Source organism: Apodemus sylvaticus, chromosome 4 (genome assembly GCF_947179515.1).
Source record: "Apodemus sylvaticus chromosome 4, mApoSyl1.1, whole genome shotgun sequence".
NCBI lineage: Eukaryota > Metazoa > Chordata > Mammalia > Rodentia > Muridae > Apodemus > Apodemus sylvaticus.
In genome coordinates this window covers 29,708,532-29,723,944 of record NC_067475.1, presented here as the reverse complement: position 1 = coordinate 29,723,944, position 15,413 = coordinate 29,708,532, and the positions used below count along the sequence as shown (strand labels likewise).

Below are 15,413 nucleotides of genomic sequence, written 5' to 3'. Positions count from 1 at the left end.
AGGGGTGTGTGGGCAGGCCAGGGGTGTGAGGACAAGCCAGGGGTGTGAGGACAGGCCAGGGGTGTGAGGGCAGGCCAGGGGTGTGTGGGCAGGCCAGGGGTGTGAGGACAGGCCAGGGGTGTGAGGGCAGGCCAGGGGTGTGAGGACAGGACAGGGGTATGAGGGCAGGCCAGGGGTGTGAGGACAGGCCAGGGGTGCGAGGACAGGCTAGGGGTATGAAGGCAGGCTTGGAATGTGAGGACAGGCCAGAGGTGAGAGGACAGGCTTGGGTATGAGGGCAGGCCAGGGGTGTGAGGACAGGCCAGGGGTGTGAGGACAGGCCAGGGGTGTGAGGACAGGCCAGGGGTGTGAGGACAGGCCAGGGGTGTGAGGGCAGGCCAGGGGTGTGAGGGCAGGCCAGGGGTGTGAGGACAGGCCAGGGGTGTGAGGACAGGCCAGGGGTGTGAGGACAGGCTTAGGTGATACGGAGCAGGAGTCTACTGAGCTTCCCTTTCAAGAGGCTGGCCCTTCAGCCCGAGAAGCACTAAACCTCCTAGTCTGTAAAGGTTAAGGGCTGTCTGAATCACCTGTAGGAAGGAGCTTGGGAAATTAGTGGCTTTTAATGGTATTACTTCAAAGATCATTCATTTCTACTCGTGGAAAGAAAGGAAAGAGCAAAGGCATTCTTTAGAGCTGAACTTTGAAGACTACGAACACTCAAAAACTACCTGCTCGAAAAGGTTAAGATTCTTCACCACTACTTCCAGTTTTGAATTTGCATTCCAAGACCACTTGGAGTCACTCAAGGAACAAGGTGTTCCTAAATAGGCCCTTCCAGGGAAGGGGCGGGTGAGTAACCTTTGTTACAACAGCAACGAACCCAACTTCAATTCCTATAGATTTGGGGACTCAGGTTTGGCGATGTGATTCTAAAATTATCCATAGCCTTGCTTTTCTTCCTATCTTAAAAACAAAGGAAAGAGATTCTACGATCTAACCTCGTAACTGGGAGCCGAGGGTAAAGCACTCAGGACAATGGGATGTGTTCAGCTCCACGAAGCTGATGGAGATGCCTGGCAGCCACCTCTCAGACAGCCCCAGACAGCACACCCATCCCAGATTCCCAGCTATTCCTGGAGTACTCATGATTGACCAGTCGGAAACTGTTCTATTGGTAAGATATAATCCATGCTCAACAAAAGTTGTTTTATTGGTGGGCTACAAATGGAAAGGTGTTTGCTAGGAGTAATGTTGGAATTGGGTTCTGTGTAGGCATAATGTTTTTTGTGCACCTTGTAAAGTTTACCCTTGTGTTATTCAAATGGTGATTTCCCTACCTTTATATCTTGTTTCAATGGCATTGCAATGCTTATAGCAAGAATCTCCTGTCTCAAGTTTGTGTAGAGCGTGTTTTACCATGTATTCTCTGCCTTGTCAATAAATGCTGACCATCCAATGGCTGGGCAGAAGAGAGGCGGGTGAGATGCCCCATTAGTGAGGGGGAGGAGGGCAGATGTGCTTAGGAGGAAGGAGGAACTGGAGCCATGGAAACAGGGTCTGAAGAACCCATCAATAATAATATGCAAGGATCATGGGATGGACTGGGAGGCAGCCAGATTAGCATAGAAGGTAAGGATAGATCATTTAACTGTTCACCTATTGAGGTACAGTTTTAAATAAATCTTAGTTTCTCTGTGCAGTTATTGGGGATTAACACAGGGTAAGTAAATTCAGCCACTGGATTCAGTGTTTACATTTATATTAAGAATAATTCTTTAATAGTTCTGGGTGGTATAGACAGGAAATATGAGGACAGACCCCATGTCCACAGGGCTGTGAGGGGAATAATATGTGTAATTTTTCATTTAAGGACCATGTGGTGCTGCTTGGTGGCAGTATATTGGACCAGAATGTGCAAGGCCCCTGGGTTTTTAATCCTCAAGGCTGAAATGACAAATTTTCTAATTTCTAAATTTCCAGTTTACTCGGAACTATCTTAAAGAGGGTGTTCAAAACCTAAATTACCGAAGACACAGTTTATGAAATGGTATGAACGAGGACAGCAAATCAATGACCTGTGCAAGGAACAAAAAACTAATAAATCATGCTCTTTTCTGGAGACTCAGTTTCTAAGCAAAGACATAACAAAGTGGTAATCATAAAATTTAAATATCTCCATTATTGACACGAAACCCTGTGCCTTTATCAAACGGCCTCTTAGTTGAAATGCAGAATCAATTCAATACTGTGCTGATCAATCTTTCCTGAATCCACAACCACTGACCAATAACACATTCCCTAACTACAATAAGTAGATAATGGTTTCAGATTTGCTGTTCCACAGTGGGTCCCTTCTTTATTAACCTCAAGAAATCTTCGTGTGAGCTTTCTGTGGCTAGGGACATGCCAGGAGGATTGAGTCCAGAACTAACAGCAGTCTATCCGTCTGTGGGTGCAGTTGTTCAGTCTTTCCCAACTCAGCAGTGGAAACATAACAAGGAATCTGCATTTGCTCTGCTTCAAACCTTCCTTTACATCTTCAGAAAGTGCATTCAAGGAAAAAAAAATACTATGGTCATAAAAAGAAGAAATTGTAGCACTTAGTACCAGACACTGTGTTCTTTCTTATCATGGAAGTTCTCCAGTGGAGTTTACAGGCAGCCTCCCTTGGAGATCTGCTAATGGCGAAGCAGGTACAAAAGTGGGGGCCTGAACTCAAGGCCCCAACTTATCCAGTGTTTTTAACCTGTGTGTACTGCATGGTAAGTCTTTAAAGGGAGAAGACATAAAACCCAAGAAACCTCAACTATGGAAGTCACTACTTGGCAGAAGGAGAAGAAAGGTTAACATAATTAAAATGAAACGTGCCATTGAAATGATGGGGAAGCTTAAATACAGGAAATTATAAGCAAGAAACAAATGTGTTGTGACAACATTTGCGAGACGGAGGCCTGCATGCTTGTAAACATGTAGTCACCAATAAGCAGGTGCATGCAAGAGAATTGCATTGGATAATAATGAGCCCCGTAAATATTCAATACATTTAAAGCCCAAGACAATTAGAAAATCGAATGTGGAATTTTCAATGTGGAAGAGATCTATTTATGAGCCAAGAACACAAAACAACGAGTCAAAGAATAGAAAGACGCCAAAGATCTAACCCAAAAATGAACTAGGAAAACACAACCTGCCTATTTCTGGAAATTGCCATGCCCTTACAGCATGGCAGGAATGCTAGGATTGGGCTCCGGGGTGGCTCCGGCGGGGAATATGAGGACAGACCCCATGCCCAGCCCAGTAGGGCTGTTCCTCTATTCTGTCCTTCAAGAGTCCTGGAGAGAAAGACAGCAAGTCCCTGAGTTAAATGTGGTTTTGTGGCTAATGGTAGAAAGCCAGACAGGTCAGACGATTCCATGACCCTGCGATGTGAGTCTCCCCAGACAAGTTGAGAAAAAGGCGAGTAAGCAGGAGTGAGATTCAGAGTGTTCTATGTAGAACATGGGACTCAGGTGACAGTCGGGTTAAAACGTGACACCAATGTTCAACCCAGGGGAGTAGACACTCCCTGAAGGGCCTCTGCACAAAAGCCATAAAATCTAGCAGACAACAGAATGTGGGTACCACTTTTCCCCCACTAACATGTCTACCTAGAGAGAAATTGAAAGGCTCTGTGAAGCCACACAGGTGGTTCTGGTTCGGGTTAGCCTTTGGAAGGAAAATTCCAAAGTGAGTTAATCAGAAGGGAGCCAGGGCACCTTTGATAAGGAAGCGACGTGGAAAAAAAGAACACTCAGACTAGCTAGGGATCAGAGAGTCCAAAACATTTTCCACACTATACTTTTTTAGAACGAGGTTAGCAATTGAAGAGGTAATTGACTACCAGGCTTATTCCTACTGAGTTTTGAATGAGTTTCCCGTTTATAAAGGCACAGGAGGCAGGCAGGGCTGTTCAGAGATCCTTCATTCATTCCACAAGCCGCTTCTGGGTGCTGTTCTGCCCCTTCCAGCTGACCTCTTGCCCTCACATTCCTAGTCCTTAGACCAAAACAAAGGAAGGCAGACTCCGCAGCTGACTGGATACATCGGACTATCTAAGATTTGGCAAAAGAAAAACAAACAGAAGAACACTTCTACCCCTGAATTCATTACTCCCCCCCCCCCCCCCCCCCCCCCCGTTTCATCTTCACGGTCTCACCATCTTCAGGGTTGATGGCTAAGGTTCTTTTTCAATTTAAAGGGCCTTCATTTCACCGAACCTGGGAAGCTTGGCAGCATTTTTAATCTGGCCGGTAGTGTGATACCAATGTGGATTTTTCCTGATTGACGAACACAGAATCTGATAGCCTATATCCACTCTTCCTGTGCCCTCCAGCACTATAGTCATAATTGAACATGACCAAGGACAGCTGTAGCATTTGCTCAGGCCAAGAACAGTTCTTTACAAATGATAACTCATGTTAGCATTCTGTGCCATTAAGGTGCATGATATTTCGGAACGATTTTAGAGACCGAGAAAATGAGGCACAGGAACTGGATGAATCACTCAGCCAAGGTGACACAGTCAAGATGGCCAAACTGGAATTTAAAACCAGGCTGTCTAGAGCCAGAGTCTATGTTCGCCTCAGATATGCTGGCTCTCCAACTTCGACACACCTCAGATGAACTGTGACGTGTGCAAGACAGTCTAACGTACATTCATAATGTGACCATTTCCATCTTCAGTTTCGATGTTACACTCTCCTTACTCGGGATCAACAGAGGGGGAAGGGAAATACTGAATGTCTCTGCTTTGCATTCTTGTAGAAAGGAAATCAAGGTTTGAAGCTGACAGTGTGCCCCGTCGGTTAGGAAAGGCACCGGAGACAGAAAAGTCCAGGAAATCTCTTGGACGATTACATTTCATAACACACTGTAACTTTAAAGGGCCCTGGACTTGTTCAGATGTAGATTTGCGGAGCCAGTGTATACTTGAGAAATTTTAATTACTCGGTACAGAAAAATAGAACAGCTCGTAGTGTTGCTTGGGGAATTCCGCAGCAGAACCTCTCAGGAGCCCAGGATTTTTTACCCTAGAATTATTTCAACACACCTGGCATTGAACCTACATTCTCCTAATCTCTGCCTCCAGGGCAGGCATGAAGGTGTGGCCTGCTCCCACTCAAGGGGCATTGTGCCAGGGCAAGCCTCCTTGACCTGGGTAAGGCTGGGCAACTGTGTGGACCCCAAGGCCCTTCAGAGTTCAATTATCCCGTTTCCTGAAAGTTACAGCAGACAAGAAGGAAGAGGTATTCCTTCCTGCAAAAAAATGCTGACCCTGTTTTCATCTGGGATGGACTGCTTCCCGATTGGGCCAATAGAGAAGTCTGTCCTCTCTTTATTTTACCTGGTGGCTCACCAACCTTTATACCTGCGAACTTCTGACTGCCAGTATTTCTAACACTGTCATGTGCTTGGCGGAAGGCGACTTCCTACCAGGTGCCAAGCCTGTTTTAGAACACCTTCCCTCAGAAACAAGGCTGAACTGACTAACCACTGAAAGCCAACAACACTGCCTGGTCCTCCTGGGTACTAGAAACTAGAAACTCCAACTCTCTTAAGCAGGAGGCAAAGGTCCGAATGAGCTGGTCCCAGCGCTCACAAGTCTCACTGCCTGTCCTCAACAGCCTGAGTGTCCACTAACCAACCTGTGGCCCTCACTCTCCTTCCTTAACCAAGTTAAACGTCAGCAGATTATGGATAACCGCTGAGGGGACTCTTCATCAATTCCTCGGTCAGCCAGTCCATCTGTAAGCCAGCTCCTCTGTTGCCCTCTGGCCTTTACGATCCTCCTTCTCTATGACACTTCATGACTGACAGGGTGTAAGTCCCTCCCCCATCATTTCAACAGATGCCTCAAAAAGCTACTTGACCATTTGGGGTGAGATGCGTCTCTTTTCGGAGGGAGAGGGGAAAACAGGAAGACAGGGATGAAGTTTTGAGATCCAGATCTAAGTAAAATCTGAGAAGCGCGCTAAAATCACTCAATGTTTGTTTATGACTAGGAATTATATCATTAAACTGTCTGTTTTGGTCATGAATAAAATGGAAATCGGCGTTCCGATTTGGCACCTACTATATATGATTTTGATCAATTATGAACTTTATAAACGATGTTTTCAGATATGTCCTATGACACTGTTGGTTGGCCCATGTAGATGTCAGTATAACTTCTCTTCATAAGAAAAGACTTGAAGGGGTTGGAGAGATGGCTTAGCGGTTAAGAGCACTGACTACTCTTCCAGAAGTCCTGAGTTTGATCCCCAGCAACCACATGGTGGCTCACAACCATCTGTAATGGGATCTGATGCCCTCTTCTGGTGTGTCTGAACACAGCTACAGTGTACTTACATAAAAGAAGTAATTCTGAAAGAGAGGAGAGAGAAAGAAAGAAAGAATGGAAGGAAGGAAGGAAGGAAGGAAGGAAGGAAGGAAGGAAGGAAGGAAGGAAGGAAAAAAGAAAGGAAGGAAGGAAGGAAAGGCTGGTAAATGGCAAATGGCCATCTTACACAGCAGCTCTGGTGGTGGTTTGACATGGACTCTCAAGTTCCCAGGCTATTTAGTGTAAATACTGTCTAGACTCTTTATCTCCCCGTCATCTCAGAGCTCGGAGCAAAGGAAGGAAGAAGCCTGATGAGAACTCTGGAGTGGAAGGAACTGAAAACAGAAGTTTAAGTGTGCAGACCAAGGCTGGAGAGATGGCTCAGTAGTTAGGAGCACTAGTGTTCTTCTAGAGGTCATGAGTTCGGTTCCCAGAACCAACATGTTGGTTCACGACCATCTGCAACTCCAGTTTCAGGGTATCTTTCAGCACCAGGTACTCAAGCAGTGAACATGCATGCAATCAAAACACCCATACACATAAAATAAAAAAAAAAAAACATTGGATAACCCGGTGAGTGGCTCTCTGTAAATGGCTGGCACTGTAACACAGGTGCCTCTGATTAGAAAGGGGCAGCATGAAGATTTGGGTCAGATCTACACAGCTAAGGCTTACCCAGTAATGACAAGCCCTCCAAAGTGCAGAGTAAAGTCTAGAACCATGACAAAAAGATGTACAACCCGCCCCCAGGGGACGGGACCCTCCAACCCTGATACTCACGTTGGCACTGTCCCCAGGACTGGCGGGCCCAGCCCCAGCAGCAGTCAATCCTGCCTCCATAGCGACATAGGCCAATTGAAGATACTATTTGCCTGGGCCACCTACCAAACAAACAAAACATCCAAAATAAATCAAGATACTTAAGATTTAAAATAATTTCCCCTTTGTTTTATTTTGAGATAAAAAAAAAAAAACCTTAAACCACACCCAGTAATTTTCTACAAACTCCTTACTGCCTACGGGACTGGAGGCTAAGACTCCTTCTCAGTAATAGTTCTACAGTGATCTAATTTCTAATTGAAAAGTTAAATGTACACACGCCCAGCCCACGGTAGTAGGGAGAAGAAACCGTGTTGGCTGCAACCAAGAAAGCTCAGGCCACCATTCATGGGATGGTTTCTGAAATCTTGAAATAAAACAGATTAGCCAGACCCACGGCTGTTGGGGGCGGGTGGGGAGGGGCACAGTTTTGATTCAAGCACCGGGACGCTGGAACTGAATAACAGATCTGTCAAAGCAGAAAGAATTTTTTAGCCTCGCATATGGGGCAGATAAGGAAATGGGCAAGAAGAGGAGATTACTCAAAAATCAAATGCAACCAAGCTTTCTATACAACTGCCTCCTCCTCCTCCTCCTCCTCCTCCTTCTCCTCCTCCTCCTCCTCCTCCTCCTCCTCCTCCTCCTCCTCCTCCTCCTCCTCCTCCTCCTCCTCTTCCCCACCACTGCAGTAAAAGAAGCCTAAAACCAAACCGTGGAGTGGAGAGTGTCTCAAGCGTCCTTTGTTTTACAAGCTGTCTACATCAGTAATTCACATTATTTCCCTCTCCAATGTAAAACATACCTAGAGACTGCAAGTTTAAGATGCAGATTTATGCATCAGATCACACTTACACCTGTGACTGTTATCCTGTTTAGATTCACACCTACCAGACTTTCCGGACACCTAAATAGGCTGTTTTGGCCGCCTTTTAAAAGCTATTTTACATTACAAGTGTGTGTGTGCTTCTTTGTAAATGTGTGTGCCCCAAAGTAATGCACCACGAATCCAAATGTGGGCAAAGAATTGCTTTTGGAAAATAAAAGGCTTAGCCTCTGGCTGCTTTCCACTTTTCTTTAAACTCTTTATCTCTTCAATTCATCTTCGCTTTACCCTCAGGCCCAAAGTACAAAACAACCCCAACTTCTATTTCCTCCGACCAGGTGGTGAACCGGGAGCGGTGCCTTTTTCTTCTGAGCTCCGTGGCTTTTCCTCTGGTCCCCTCTAGGGACAGGAAAGCCAATCAATCCTGGAATTGATTCGTTGCAAGATTGCAGGTTAAACAGGTGCGGCATCTCTAAGGCAGTATTGGGACAAGCTCTGAGGGATGGGGACAGGGGTGGGTGGTGGTGTGAGCCAGCGAGCACCTATCCAGCTGAGGCCTTCGGTGGGGACTGAGGGGAAGCGACTCTCAAGCAGAGCCCCCGGGATCTCCGGGGAGACACCAGGTGAACTGCCTTGAAGGGGACACGCTGAGTGACAGAGGAGACCCTGCGGGAGGTTGTTGGGACCTGTCAGAGCACGCAGCAGTCATTCATGTCCGCCAGGTCTGAGGGGTGCCGCGTGGTACACACACACACACACACACACACACACACACACACACACAGAGTGCCTCCTCTCAGTACTCATGGTGAGCTTGTACACACACACTCACACACACACACACACACACAGAAGCCAAATGGGGAGCCCTCGGGTGCCATTTGTTCCAAGTCCCTTTGTCGAACCTCCCGGTCACCTGCAAGTTTCCCCTGGGGACACAGTCCACCCCGATCACCGGCCGCGGACTGTAGGGACGTTCTGCGCGTCACCTGCCCCGGAGCCCACCCGCTCTCACCGCACACGGGGCACGAGCCTCCCTCTCCCCAGCACCGAGCCCGGCTGCGCGACTCGAGGTCCCAGCGAGAAGGGGAGGGCGCCCGGGACCCGCCTCACCTCCCGTCGAAGTCGGCGGCCACCTGCAGGTAGAGCGAGGACGCGAGCACCGCCGCTAGGAGCACAGCCATGCCTGCGGACCAGGACTCGGGGACGCTCGGGGAGGACTGCGGGGAGCTGCGTGTCCCGGGATCTCCCGGCCGCCTTCGGCGCGGCAACCGCGGCTGCTGGGACGCACAGGGCGCGGCGCGCAGCCGGGCAGGTCTGCGGCGGGCTGGCAGAGCCCCTCCGGCTCCCTCCTGGCGAGGGGAGGCGCTGCGGCGGGAGCCGCGCCGCCCGCGGGGAGGGGCGAGGCGGGAGGGACGCGCCGCGCCACCCGCCGCCCTCCCTGCCCCGCCGCCCTGGTGCCCTGGGCGCGCGCTGGGGCTCGCCCCTCCCCGGGCCCCCGGGGGCAGGGGCGGCTCGGGGGCGGGGATGCGGCGCGCAGGCAGCCTCTGCCACTGGTGGCGCTTGCCCCTGGCTGCAAGAAAAGTTGCTAAGCAGAGCTAGGGAGAGGGCGTGCCGGGTGACCTGCCTGGAAAAGTGAGCCCAACCACCAGAGGCTGGGGCGACAGTGGGGATACAGGTGGAAGTATGCAATCTGTGGGGTAGGCAGGTGTCCCCCCACATACACACACAGGCGGGCTACAACGGAGAGCCCAACTTTTCCCGCACCTACAGGAGAGAGGTTTCCTGGACTGATTAAGGAAGGCAGACCCAGATTGCTTCTGCTTCAGAGCTGGAATATCTCTGCACCTTTATACCGGGGGCCGAGGGGGGGATCGACTCTCAGATCGAATTTTGAAGAAGAAACGTGGAAAACTGTGCCTGGCTCCTACAGCTCCACTCGGTGCACCCCGCGGGTAGGGCAGGTGCCCCATCCCAAGGAAAAGGGAGTTTGTTACCACTTGGCTTGCAGTGTAGTTGGTCTTAAGGGAACATCTTTGGAACCATTTGAAGTAGTTACTGTGCTATCATTGCAAAGTAAAAAAAAAAAAAAGCATTGTATCAAAGTACTGAAAATAAATGTTTTTCATAAAATATACATTCAAAGTTAAGTCATTCCTGTCCTTAGACCATACCCCCAAATGGCTGACTGTCTCCTCTCTCCTCAGTCCATGGTCTCCTGGCCTGATACCCTCTGCCTAGCATGGTCATGCATTAAAGACATTGAGTGTATAGCTGAATCTCACTTCCTTGCCTAAAAATCGCCCTAAAAAGCCAAATATGGATACTGTTTTAAACTCTTATCTTCCCCTCTAGAATCATGTCCAACTACACTTTGCCTTTGCCCCCATTGTACTGATCTTCTCTCTTACAGCATAATTTGCTTATCTATGTCTTCTTTCTGCTGTAATGTAAACTCTCCAAGAAGATCTCTCTTTGTTTAGTGCCTACAACATCGCCTAGCACATAGTAGGTGCTTATAAATGTTTGTCGAAAGTATTTGCTACCTTACCGTGCATTTAAATGTCACTCTGTTCTCATCGTTTTTCTGAGGTTTCTGCTTCTTCAAATTGTTAATGAAAAGTTCTGTGCCAGTTTGGTTACACTATCCTGACTTATCAGAATGTGTAAAAACAGGAATTTTCTGCAAGGAAAGCAAAAATAATGGTTCTTTGATTTCCAAGTTGCTTCTGTTAGCAAAACAAGTTTCTATTTTAATCTCAGAAAATTACCCCTGCGGGTTCAGGCTTGGGACACAACAGCTTGGTGTCATCCATTTCAAATGCTTCTAACAAAGTCCAAAAAAAAAAAAAAATTCTAAGAGTCAAAATATTTTTTTCTGCAGAAAAGTCAAGTGTTTGTCAGTGTAAAGGAGGCTTGTTTCCGGACCCCTCTGGCCACTCCCCTACTTGGTGACTTGCATCACTTATTGGCTCCTGTTGGGTTCCTGGCCATGCTCAATTGATTGGCACAGTGAATACTTGAGTTAACCTACAAGCTAGAGAATAAATTCAGAAGAAGGGAGAATAGTGATAGATGGAAATTAGATAGTATTTGCACACTTCTATGATATAGGTAGGTTTTTTTGGTCAAGAAAACCTTCAGAGTCCTTCTTCACTTGAACAAGCTCCACTTATATTTTTGGGTCCAGGCTTACATAATATTTCTTGTCTTGTCTTCTATTACATGGACTTCTATAATATTACAGGTCTCCAGGAGCACCTCTTGGTGACTTATGTTGCAGTTGCCTCTCTGCCCCATTAGGTCTTTCTAGTCAACAGGAAGCCAAAGGTCAACCTCTCGTGTCAGTACATCCTGGGTACTCGCCCACTGACTGGCACAAGGCTTAAATAGGTCGGTGGGGTTGGATACAGCCTGCTCATTAGCTCCTGCCTTGAGGAGATGGATGTTGCATCAGGATGTTGTATCATGGCTTGAGGAGACCATAAAGGATTTCCATGGTGTATCAGGCCATTGTGTTAAAATTAATGAACACCGGTGATTGGGTTGTGCCAGGAAATTTTCGTGAACCCCAAAAAGACCACCAAGGAGCTGAATCCAATGCAATCACATTGGGGTCTCTTTATTCAGGTTCGAGCTTGGGCCCTCCCACTGTCTCTGATGCAGGAGAATGGGAGGAGGCCCCGAGCCCAGTTTCAGGCAAATATTTATAGAGGCACGAAAGGGGTATCTAGGCTGGTACACATCTAATTGGGGGGCATTAGGACTTTAACATAATTGGCTGGTGCTGGGAGCCAAACCATAAACCTAACTTCTGTTTTCCTCCTGATTGGTGGTGGTTAGGCGGTGAAGTGTCAGGGGCAGGCTTGTAACCTGGAGAGGCAGATTAGTTGGAGAATAACCTGGAAACTGGTGCCAGACATAGGTCTTGTTACGGGATAGCCTGGAAACTGGTGCTAGGTACCAGCCTGTTGGTTAACTTGAGTCTAATCTAAGATGGAAGCCAAAAGATTTGGTCTCTCAATTGAAAGGAAAAAAAAAGCAATGAGATACCCGCACTGCCTTGCCATCTCGATCACTCTCATTTGTTCAGAGTTGGAGATTAAACCCAAGGTTTCAGGTATGCTGGGCAAGCACTCTACCATTGAGGTCCGTCCTCTGCCCCACTATTCCAGTCTTAAAATAAACACCAGCAAGAATGAAATCAAATGTCCTCTTTTTCACAGCCAACCATTGGACTGAGCTTGGGGGTCGACGATGGAGGAGTTGGAGAAGGGACTGAAGGAGCTAAGGGGGTTTGCAGCCCCATGGAGGGAGCAAGAGTGTCAACTGACCAGATCCCCCAGAGCTCCCAGGGACTGGACCACCAACCAAAGAATATACATGGAAGGACCCATGGAGTTGGCCGCATATGTGGCAGAGGATGGCCTTGTTGGACATCAGTGGGAGGAGGAGGCCCTTGGATCTGAGGGTGTTCGATGCCCCAGTGTAGGGGAATGCCAGGGCAGGAGGAAGGGAGTGGGCGGGTGGGTGAGTACCTCATGGGGGGGGAGGGAGAAGGGGGGAGATGAGATAGGGAATTTCCTAAGGGGAGACATAGAAAGGGTAAAATAATTGAAATGAATAAATAGATAGATAAATAAATAAATAAATAAATAAATAAATAAATAAATAAATAAAATGTCCTGCTTTTTAGCAATAACTGCACTTAACCTGTAGGGCAAACCTTTAGTTAGGTTTCCTGATGCATCATACCTTCCAAGGAGTAATCCCAGTTTTTGCACACACAAATAAATATCTGCCGTTGGTGGCACAATGATCTATTGAGAATCAAATATCTAACTTTCTACCTTCAGAAATTACAAGTGCCTCATTATTTAGTCCCTTTATCCCAACAAAGATTCATCATGGACTTTACAACAGTTGTTCCTCGGTGGCAAGATGTCAGTGGGAGACAAGATCAAGTCTGCCCTGAGTTCAGAGTCCAGTGAAGGAGCAGGGTAGAGCGTTCAGTGAAGAGAACAGGATTCAAAGAGGTTGGAGGACGGTGGAGGAGTGTGGGTTTATTGCAGTGGTTTGGTAACCACTGGAGAGGTGGCATCTGAACAGAGATTAAAGTGAGGGTGACAGGCACAGGAGGATAGCCATAGGTGTGCAGGGCCACCTTCTGTTCCATCCAGGTCTGAAGTGACTGCTGATGACCGGTGTCATACAAGGCGTTGGTCAAGCTATCACTCCCCTGCCCCATGTGCAGTGTGGTGCTACAGCACGGGGCACTGGGTCTCCTGCTGTGGAAAGGCCAGGGAAGAGGAAGACAAACACACGCAGAAGCTCCACAGGCATCTTCACGAAGGGCCTTGGGCAGGCAGGCTGGTCAGCCTGCGACCCTGGGATCCACTTTGCCCACAAGCATCCCTGGCCACACCGAGCTCACTGTGGTAGTGTGTGTGTGTCCTCACTGTGGGAGTGTGTGTCCTCACTGTGGGAGTGTGCGTCCTCACTGGGGAGTGTGTGTCCTCACTGTGGGAGTGTGTGTCCTCACTGTGGGAGTGTGTGTGTGTCCTCACTGTGGGAGTGTGTGTCCTCACTGTGGGAGTGTGTGTCCTCACTGTGGGAGTGTGTGTCCTCACTGGGGACTCTCTTCACTCACGGCTCTCTTTCAACTGGCACCTTTTTGAAGGCTTGAGCTTTCGTTTCTTTAAGGAATTCAAAGAGACAGACATTTTCAGGCCAGACTCATGGTTTCTGTGGCAACGAGGCTTCTTTAAACCTTCATAAGCTTGGGATCTAGTGGCTCCCAGTCCACCTCTCGTGCAGATAACCACAGCTAACATCGACTCTAGGCCTTGTCTCTGAGCTTTGGTCCATTTCTACCCATACCGTCCTCTCTTGTCTTTACAAAGGCCAGCAGACACACAAAAGCTTTTGGGAAGAACAACACCCTGACTTTCACCATCCCTTTATCTCCATTAACTTTTGAAGCATAAAAGTAACTCTTCAATCTCACAGGTGCCCAACTTCTAGATATTCCCATTTCCTTTTATTTTTGCATATAAAGTATGCAGTTCTTAGCTGAACTTTCTTCTGATGCCTTACCAAAAGCAATAATGAACAGAAAATTACACTAGCCTCATCCTTTATATCTATTTGATACGTCTGTACCTTGATTGGGTGGGAGAGAGAATCAGCTCCTCAGAGCTCTCATTTGGCCTCCATACATGTGCAGTGGCGTCTGTGGACACAGACAATAATAACAGAATTGTTTAAAAACTTTGATATCCAAACTTGGTAGAAAAACTTTCTCTCGTGCACACCTAATCTCACATATAAGCATCAAGGCTAAAAAGCCCTGAACCCATGCTTAGCAAATATAGTCTGGGAATATAATATATCTGAAGAAGCCATTTTTTAAAAAATTATTTACTTACTTTATGTATATGAGCAGACTGTAGCTGTCTTCAGACATATTGGATCCCATTACAGATGGTTGTGAGCCACCATGTGGTTGCTGGGAATTGAACTCAGGACCTCTAGGAAGAGCAGTCAGTGCTCTTAACTGCTGAGCCATTTCTCTAGTCCCTAAAGAAGCGATTTTAAGAAAGTTACTTTCTGCCGAGCAGTGGTTGCACACACCTGTAATCCCTGCACTTGGGAGGCAGAGGCAGGCAGATTTCTGAGTTCGAGGCCAGCCTGGTCTACAGAGTGAGTTCTACACAGATAAACCCTGTCTCGGAAAAAAAAAAAAGTTGCTTTCTGAGTCCCAGGTGGGTCCTAGTTCATAAACTACCTTCTTCTGTGTGAGAATTTGACGGATGTTCACATTCTTGCTCCTTTTCTCTTTCCACCTGAAAAGGACGCATATGACCCATAGTGCCCATAAAAATGGCTCCCACACAAGTAAAGTGTATTCAGGGAGAAACAAATACAATAAGTAGCAAACCATTGCATTAGGCACTGTTTACATGACTTTTCTGTGCTGATTCCTTGGAGGGAGCCTGGACACCATGCCTATAATGTTGGCTCAGAGATGGTCCAGACAGGATAAGGTGATTATATCCAGGCAGTTACACTTATTTGCACCTGAGATCCGCTGCTATGTGAGCTGATTTCTGAAGAGGGGCACTGGGTGCTCCTGTGCAGGCACAGGGTGGCTCCCACCCTTTATCCTTCAGAGCAGGCAGGTGCTTACATGTGCTCATGACAGTCTTGTGGACTCACTTGTTTACCTAAGAACTCCTGAGCTCCATACACCCTATGGAGGGCTTAGTAAAAATAGTTATTTTGGGCTGGAGAGATGGCTCAGCGGTTAAGAGCACCGACCGTTCTTCCAAAGATCCTGAGTTCAAATCCCAGCAACCACATGGAGGCTCACAACCATCCTTAATGAGATCTGATGCCCTCTTCTGGTGTGTCTGTAGACAGTTACAATGTACT

General features: G+C 47.5%; 1 protein-coding gene across 5 annotated transcripts in view; it reads right to left on the bottom strand.

Moving 5' to 3' along the window:
• Nucleotides 1-9,431, bottom strand: part of Npnt (nephronectin) — a 67,442-nt gene extending 58,011 nt beyond the window's left edge. For 2 of the 5 annotated variants that reach the window (XM_052179221.1, XM_052179223.1), the window contains exons 1-2: nucleotides 9,093-9,429; nucleotides 7,118-7,218 (exon numbers count right to left, since the gene is read on the bottom strand). In XM_052179221.1, the coding sequence (XP_052035181.1) occupies nucleotides 7,118-7,218; nucleotides 9,093-9,163 (172 nt within the window). In that variant the 5' untranslated portion in view covers nucleotides 9,164-9,429. Of the gene's footprint in view, nucleotides 1-7,117; nucleotides 7,219-9,092 lie in introns of all 5 variants that reach the window. The other 3 variants (XM_052179219.1, XM_052179220.1, XM_052179222.1) reach the window with 3 other exon arrangements.
• Between the last annotated feature and the right edge of the window lie 5,982 nt (nucleotides 9,432-15,413).